Source organism: Arachis ipaensis, chromosome B06 (assembly GCF_000816755.2).
Source record: "Arachis ipaensis cultivar K30076 chromosome B06, Araip1.1, whole genome shotgun sequence".
Taxonomy (NCBI): Eukaryota; Viridiplantae; Streptophyta; class Magnoliopsida; order Fabales; family Fabaceae; genus Arachis; species Arachis ipaensis.
This window is the reverse complement of record NC_029790.2, coordinates 24,616,085-24,624,383: the sequence shown is the minus strand read 5'-3', so window position 1 is coordinate 24,624,383 and position 8,299 is coordinate 24,616,085. Positions and strand designations below refer to the sequence as shown.

The 8,299-nt window shown below is 37.3% G+C and overlaps 1 protein-coding gene across 3 annotated transcripts; it reads left to right on the top strand.

The window, feature by feature from the left end:
- LOC107647859 (peptidyl-prolyl cis-trans isomerase FKBP42) lies at positions 4,291-7,951 on the top strand. Of its 3 annotated transcripts, XM_016351906.2 has the most exons (8): positions 4,291-4,541; positions 4,676-4,723; positions 4,841-4,972; positions 5,368-5,457; positions 5,882-6,066; positions 6,136-6,258; positions 6,393-6,545; positions 7,201-7,951. In XM_016351906.2, the coding sequence occupies exons 2-8, from the start codon at positions 4,687-4,689 to the stop codon at positions 7,543-7,545; spliced, it is 1,065 nt and encodes a 354-aa protein (XP_016207392.1). In that variant the 5' UTR covers positions 4,291-4,541; positions 4,676-4,686; the 3' UTR covers positions 7,546-7,951. The 3 variants fall into 3 exon arrangements, with proteins under 3 accessions (XP_016207392.1, XP_016207391.1, XP_020959951.1); XM_016351905.2 differs by lacking the exon at positions 4,676-4,723 and having other exon boundaries at positions 4,382-4,595; positions 4,756-4,972; XM_021104292.1 differs by lacking the exons at positions 4,291-4,541; positions 4,676-4,723 and having other exon boundaries at positions 4,735-4,972.

Below are 8,299 nucleotides of genomic sequence, written 5' to 3'. Positions count from 1 at the left end.
AACTTGCTGAATATTTTCGCTCTACTTAATCTCTGTGTAATAACTGAGATTCTTGGTAGAGAAAACTTGTCATCTTGTAAGAAGACATTAAGTGGCTTATAATCAATAACAAGCCTTTTCTTTCCTCTATTTTGCTCGGCCCTTTTTTCAACATAGAATGCTTGGCACGCCCAGTTAGAATGGGTTGGTTCAATGATCCCTTGAACAAGAAGGGCTGCACATTCAGCTCTTGCCAGTTTAAGATCTTCAGGGTTCATCTCTGAATGCGTAGCCTTTGTCGGGTTGATGTCCTCATTCTTTTTGAAGGGGAGTCGAACATAAAATTCTGGATTCTTCCATAAAGGTGCAGGGTGGTTGAATTGATCATGACTGTCACAACAGGCACTAAGGAGTAGCTGTTGGATCTCCTTATATTCTTCTGGAGCTTCTTGGATTTCAAGGATACTTTGTATCCCTGAAAAAGGTAAAAACTGCCCTTTGTAACTTAGTCCAGTGGGTTTGATATGCAATCCATGGGTTCGGAAGAATGCATCAAAGCCGAACAGAATATCTTTGTTTGGGAGATAGCTTTCCAGTACCCTGAGCCAAGTAGTTTGGCCTGAAAATATTCCAAACCAATGGGTTTTTTTGGAAATAAGATTGATGGTGAAGATCTCACTGTTAGCTGCTGTGAACCTTTCAGAAAAAGGTACCCACATTTCTTTTGGTAAGACGTGGTCTTAGGACAGTGGCACAAGACCCAGTATCCATTAGTGCAATAGCCTTTGTTGGTTTGTCATAGACGGATGTCTTGACTTTTAAATCGAAATGAGGACGAAGAGTACCATCAATCTGTTTCAGTCCTAAGGATCCAAGGTATCCAAGTTCTTCTTCTTCTGGGAAGCTTGATCCTTTAGGAATTCTTGTTGTGATAGAGGCAATGGAGGATATAGAAAAGATTGACCTTTTTGGTGGGAGGTCTCCTTCTGAATCAAAGTCTTGGAAAACATATTCAGTTTCTCCATCTTTGCTTTCTTGTTCTTCAAGTACTGATTCAAAATCTTCTTCATCTTCGATGGAAGCTGCATCCATTAAAGACTAAAGTATTTTTATCTCCTTCTTTGTCTTATGAGGACATGATTTAGCAAAGTGGCCTTACTTTCCACAAATGAAGAATTTGTTTGACTTAGTATGAGGTGTTCTTCTTTTGAAATAACGGTATTTTTGCTTCTTTCTTCCCCTCCTAAATGCCTTCTGGCGAAATGCCTTGGTTGGTGGTTGCCAATGTGTCTTTTTCTTTGGCTTACAATCACACGTGCTTGGCTCCTTGCATCTGATCTTCAAATAGGATTTATTGCATGCTCCTTTGAGTTTGCCTGAATTTTTGTTGAGCTATTTGAACATTTGTTGTTGTTTGCATAATTTGTAAGGTGCAGCTAGAGCCAATTGATATATTTCTCCAATGGTAGTGGTAGCTACTTCTTTGTGAAGAGCCATCATCATCTGCTGTAATTCTGGCTGGAGTTCATCTGCAAAGATGCCATGAAGACTTGTTTGAGTGGCGGGTTATTGTTTCCTCCAAGAGGATAATATTTAGTAGCCATTTTCTTGTAATGTCCCTCCAAGTCCTTTCTGTTGAGTGAACAATACTTCATTTCAAAGTATTCTTGAGAATTTCTTTTCTGGATAATTGTAATGTCTCCCAAGAATTCTTGATGTATTATTCCAAAAAACTGAGAAGGGGTACCATTAATGAGCTGGAGTCTTTCATACTCAGAAAGGTTGCTCGTCCATTCTCGGAGATTGCCAGTCATTCGATTTATAAAATCTGCAAGGACTTGTGTGCTTGAAAGATTTGGATTGGCCATGGTAGTTTCAATCCAAGCACTGAATTCATTTAACCTTTTCCTGTATCTTGCCGGTGGGATATCATTAAAGGTGAACCATTTGTTGGGTGTTTTTACTTTAAAGGACCCTGCAGGAGCAGGATTAGCTGAAGTTGCTGGTTCATCCCTTTCAGAGATTACTTCCTCTTCTTCTTCTTCTACAGGGTTGACCATGGCTATTGCTGATAGGTCTGCCTCATAGTCTTCTTCGGACCATTCAGCAGTTTCTTCACTGGATTCAGTAGTTGCATCATCAGGATCAGATTCGTCAGTGATTTTCTCACTGTGTGATTTATCCAGAGTAAGAGTATTAATTGATCGTCCTGGAGCAGGAGACCCTTCTTTGATGCCCTTATCTTTTGTAGGGACATTAAAAGAGGTTTCTTCTCTGAAAAAATTTTCTGGTTTCCAAGGAGGATGAGGCCTGGGTTGGAAAGAAGGCTGAGACTGTGGTGGTTGTGGCTGGGATTGAGACGAATAACGCCGCCCTTGGGGAGAGATGGATTTTTTGGTGTTTGTTTGTCTGGCCAAATGATAGGTGGATTTGAAGATGGAGTCATAATTTGGGGTTTCTGGTGGTGAATATGTCAAAAGAAAGAAAACAGGTGAATATGAGGGATATGGTTTGAGATACATGGATAATGGGTCTATAGCCAATGCTTGAGATACAACTGTTTTATTTTTGTCCATCTCAATTTGTCGAAGTTGGGCCTTGACTTGATCCAGTTCTCTATTCTTCTTGTGGAATTCTGGGCCAAAGTACAGATTATCAATATAGGCCTTGAGTTCTTGATCAAGTTGAAAAGCTTGTGCAGAGAGCCGATCTCTGAGTTCAGCCACTTGTTCTGCCACATAACCTAATTGTGCTGAGAGACCTTCAATTTTTTCTACAAGAGCATCAAGAGTGTGATTTATCCAGAGTAGTACTTTATTTTGGCTGACTGCATTATCTGTATGCCAATTAAGCACTTCCTCTTGAGGAGTTGTTGCTTGATGTCCATGTAGAGTGATTCCTTGAGGTATCACATAAGGTCTCCTAATAATTTTTTTTCATCAGTTTGGGTCACTAAAGGTGGGAATTCTTTCTCATAATATCTGAGAGTAGCAATACATGGGATTGTACTGACTGGTTGATAAAGATAATCCATGGAGTTTTTTCGGGACAGTCTCGTCTTCTTGAGCATTGGTTTGTTTCTGAGCATTGGAGCTGCTTCAGCATCATCAGGAGGCTCAGGTCTTTTAAAGGAGCAAGGGGCTTGTAGTATCTTCTTCTTCTTTTTCTTGTTCCTCTGTCTTCTAGCATAATCTTCATCATCAGTGTCACTCCATTGGTCAGCACAGTTACAGTCAGAATCACACATAGAGGGATCAACATTCCAAATAAAGTGGCCATTTATATGAGAAACATAAACAGATTTTTCATTCTCATAAAAGTGCACAGGTGGATCATGCTGATCGTGAGTTGTTTGCACCTGAACAGGAGAAATCATATTAATCCTCTTAAAAGATGATCCTCGTAGTGAAGTTTGCTTGATATTTCAGGTCTTTGGAACACAGTAGTCACCGTTCCATTATTATTATGAGTAATAGTTGGAGGTGTTGTAGTATGAACATCAACCTGTTCTTTCGGGAAAGCTTTCTCATAATCAGTAATCCATTCCAGTTGAATGATAGAAGAAAGTTCATCAGTAGTGATCATTCTTGGAATGTTTACAATTACTGGCCCTCTAGCATTATCTGTGAACATGAATAATGCTTCTCCAGTAGTGTTTGGGAGATTGAGATCAAGAGCATGGTCTTGAACTTTGTAGAGAACTTGGTGATGTAAGGTGGCCTGTTCAGCATTAGAATCTTGAATTACTCAAACTAGCTGTATTTGGATCTTTAGCCTTTGACATATTGTTGGATCTGAAGGTCTCATAGTGAAATTAGGGGCTATAGTGAGAATGACACTTCCATTGGAGAGTGTAGTTACTAATGCTCCTATCAAGACATGTTGGTATTCTTTGAAAGTGGTATCTAAAAGAGCAACTTTGGCCGTCACCGGAAGAGATCTTCTTCCATGAAAGGTAAGAATAAGCCTAACTGCTTCTAGATGCAAATGAGTGTAGCCTTAATTTTGGTAATTTTGAATGAGTTCTTGTGGGATTTCTAAGGTTATGTATTGTTTAGCAGTAGTGACCTTTAAACCACACTATTGTAGATGAGAGGATTGGATGACTTCTTTGGGAGGAGGAGAAGGGTTTCTGTTAATGAGATGGCGGATGGAGGTGAATGTTAATGAGATGGCGGATGGAGGTGAAAGTTAATTTTTTTTGTCTTTAGTAAAAAGAGTAAGGACTTATAAAAGGGTATTTAATAGCTTGAGTTTGAGAGTCTTTTAGAACATGAGTGAATTTTACTAATTGATTAATTTTATTGCCAAAAATTTTTTTTAAACTAGAGGGTAATCGACCTATGCTTAGAGAGGTAGAGTGATGTATGGGTAATCGGTCTATGCTTAACCTATGCCAAAGGTCATAGGATAGCAAAACCCTAAAAAAAATTGAAGTTTAGAATCTCCTTCATCTCTGGCAGTGTACCCTTCTTGGTAATTTCGTAAGTATCTACTATTTGGAGTCTTCTTCGACTCGTGCTACTCCCACTAAATCATCAACGAAACCCGATCCAATCAACGTAAGTGGATCAAATCCTTTCTAGTTCCTGAATTTTTCTCTCTTCTGTTGTTTGGTTCTCAAGAAAATCAATTAAATTTTCACACAGTCTGATCTGTTTCCTTTTCATTTCTCCAATTTTTTTATGCAACAAAGGATTTCGCAGCATGGAAGAAGTTCAAGCAGCTCAACCTCAATCACTCGGTAATTCTGGTTTTGCTCTGTTTTTGTTTTAGGGAAAAAAAAATAATTTAATGGATGCATTTGCAAATCAAGAAGATGAAAATGGAGTGATTGCTGAAAGCTCTGCATTTGTTAAAGGGGAAGTTCCAGCAGAATATAGCGTCCCGCCGAAAGTTGATTCTGAAGTTAAAGTCCTTCACGAGAAGGTCACTAAGCAAGTAATTAAGGAAGGCCATGGCCAGAAACCTTCCAAATATTCAACTTGCTTTAGTAAGTATAATGTCCTAATCATGGTTACATTGCAATTAGGATTGAATTCCTGTGTTCTATACACGTTACCTTATAATAAGAGTGCGCTTACAGTTGAAGAATGTTGTTATGTAATTGTGGTTGTGTAAAATTATCTGAACTTATACTTGTGCTACTTACTGCCTTTGATTTCAAATTCAAGTTCAATCTATCATAAAAAATTAGCGTGGCCACGGGCTAAGATAGGATCTTGAAATAGAGCATGTGTTGAGATTATGCAATATCTGCTCTTCACGTGATCGAAGTTAATAGAACACGGGAATGCTTTGAGCCTTATGAGCATTTTTCTTGCATATCCTTTTGCTATTCTTGTAAGGTCAAAATGACGATTTTAAACAAAATATTGTTTGTTGTAGTTCATTACAGGGGTTGGTCTGAAAGCACCCTGCACAAGTTTGAAGACACGTGGCAAGAACAGCGACCAATTGAGATGGTATTAGGAAAAGGTACATAGATGGATGTTTGAACTATTCGATTTATTTTGTCTTTTGGTTGGTACAATCTATGGATTCCTGTCATAATTATTCTAAAACATCTTTGAATTTTCTGATTGAACGTTGTGTCCAAGTATTGTCTGGTGATGTTCTTTTCTATAGTTGTATTAGGCTTAGACACCTATTCATGAATTTTATCAAATGATTGAATAAATTATAAAAATGACAAATTTTGTCTCATATTTAAGCCTCCCACTCCCGTATCATTAATTCCTTGTTTATGCATCATTATCTTTCTAGAACTTTGATATCCAAGCACAAGTTGTCCAATATCTTAGTAAACATGAATGCAAAACAAAGTCAAGAAAGTAAAAATGTTGTGGCCATCGTTCTATTGGACTTGTTATCGGATTCCGATGTATTTGTTCTGCAACAGAAAAGAAAGAAATGACTGGCTTGGCCATTGGTGTGGCAAACATGAAAGATGGTGAGCGTGCATTGCTACGTGTGGGTTGGGAATTAGGATATGGCGAGGAAGGAAGTTTTTCTTTCCCCAATGTTCCTCCCAGGGCAGATTTAGTTTATGAAGTTGAGCTTATTGGCTTTGATGAAACGAAAGAAGTAAGTTGCTATTACTTACTTTATATGGTCGTGGATTTGGTAAGATACTTATAGAATCTGATTCCATAGGGAAAAGCTCGCAGCGATATGACTGTGGAGGAAAGGATTGGTGCAGCAGATCGTAGAAAGATGGATGGAAATGTTTTGTTTCAGCAAGAAAAACTAGAGGAGGCTATGCAACAGTATGAAATGGTTACACACTCATGTTGCTAATGCTCTTCTACATTGCTAACTAGTATTTATTGCTTTTAGCTCATTAAAACTTTATTTTTCTCTTCATTTCGGTTTTGGGTTTCACAAAGTTTTACTATCTTGGTTCTTCTTAGGCCATAGCATATATGGGAGATGACTTCATGTTTCAGCTGTTTGGGAAATATAGGGATATGGCTTTGGCTGTAAAGAACCCATGCCATCTTAACATGGCAGCTTGTCTGATTAAGCTGAACCGTTATGAAGAAGCTATAGGACAATGTACAATTGTAAGTAGATTTTATCCAATCAATTCAGCAGAGCTTGATTTTTCTTTGTGAGATATGTTTAATCTTATTTTGTATTGTGATATTCTGATAATCACTATTATAACTCTGGATATAAAAATTGATAGTTACGACTTCTGCAAGTTCCTTTAACTTAGTTTTTGGTTGTTAATGGAATATAACTACGGAAGTAGAATGATTCTGTAAATATTGCTGTCTATAATATCATAGCGAAAAATGGAACCAGTTGTGTTCTCTCTGACACGAGAGTTACAGTATCATATCGTAAGGGTTTGTTTAATCTTAGCGGAGGGAAACTTCAAACTCAGTTTCCATTATTGCATAATCACACAGTTCAGTCATTCATATACAGAACTTGTGGATATCATCGCCACTAGCTTGTTTTGTCATATTTTGTTATTTTAAGTAAACCTACATAGTTTTCAATAATTCTCTCTTCCTCTCCACGTAGAGAGTTGTTTTACTTCTGGTTCATATGTTCTGCCAAATGATGTTTTATTTTCTCCAAAAAGCAAATTAAGTTATGAAAAACCTTGTTTCTTTTTAATTAAAACAGAAATTAGTTTAAAATTTTACAATAATAGGTACATGAGATTCATTGCTCCCTTGATGTTTGACTGGATGATGGAACTTGAAGGTACTGACTGAGGATGAAAACAATGTCAAGGCTCTATTTAGGAGAGGCAAGTCTAGGGCAGCACTTGGGCAAATAGATCCTGCCAAGGAAGATTTTCAAAAGGCACGCAAGTATGCCCCTGAAGACAAAGCGATTGCAAGAGAATTAAGGTTGCTTGCTGAACACGACAAAGTTGTTTATCAAAAGCAGAAAGAACTATACAAAGGAATCTTTGGACCAAGGCCAGATCCAAGATCTAGTAATAAGCGAAGTGGTAACTTGCTGATTCTCATTTGGCAGTGGTTGCTTTCACTATTTTATGGCCTTGTTAATCTCTTCAAGCGTAAAAGCCCCAAATCTGACTAATTGAATTGAGATGTTTTGATGACTTAACCATTTCTAAGGGCCATGCCTTATGCCTTCGAGGGACTAGTCTTTTTTTTCCTCTGGTGGTTGTTCTCTGTTGGTGATAGTATCATGTGTAAAAAAATTGTGGTGCTTTCACTCTTCTCTATAGAGGAGTCATGTTTTACAACACTACCAACATGTGTTAATGTTACTTTTTTGTTTTGTTGGTTTATTTAATATTGGGAATAGTAAGGGAAAATGAAATTCGCTAGTGTGACTGAAATCAGATACTTGTGTTGCGTGTGTCCCTTTGAATTTATAGGCTTGTGTCGTTAATCCTAGAGTGGAATATAGCTGTCATCATAGATTGTGCCAACATGTTATTCATTCAATACTCTATAATATGATGATGGTTATGGATTCATGGTCATGTTTAAGAAAACCTTTTTTTTATTCACCAGCATATACTAAGTTTAAAGTTGTAGTCTCTTGCTATTATAATATATTAATATATTTCAAAAAAGATCTTGTAAGTGAGAAGATTTGTAAAATAATAAAAAAGGACTAATCACTTTTAAATTTATAATTTTTATTACGCATGAATTTTACTACCTTAATTTAAAGGTGATTAGACTAATCACTTTTCCAAAGCATGCAGTGACAATAGTTGTTGGTCAATGCCTACTAATTCATCAAGATCAAAGGGTAATTTCTTCCGTGCATCACAAGAAACTACTTGAAAAGAGCATGGAGAGCCATAACTCATGAATCC

What these genes read in the sequence shown, in the direction of transcription:
- LOC107647859 (XM_016351905.2), top strand. Translation starts at nt 4,774, where the DNA reads ATGGATGCATTTGCAAATCAAGAAGATGAAAATGGAGTGATTGCTGAA. An exon ending in GCTTTGATGAAACGAAAGAA is followed by an intron (nt 6,067 to 6,135) that starts GTAAGTTGCTAT and finishes CTGATTCCATAG; the next exon opens with GGAAAAGCTCGCAGCGATAT. An exon ending in CTATGCAACAGTATGAAATG is followed by an intron (nt 6,259 to 6,392) that starts GTTACACACTCA and finishes GGTTCTTCTTAG; the next exon opens with GCCATAGCATATATGGGAGA.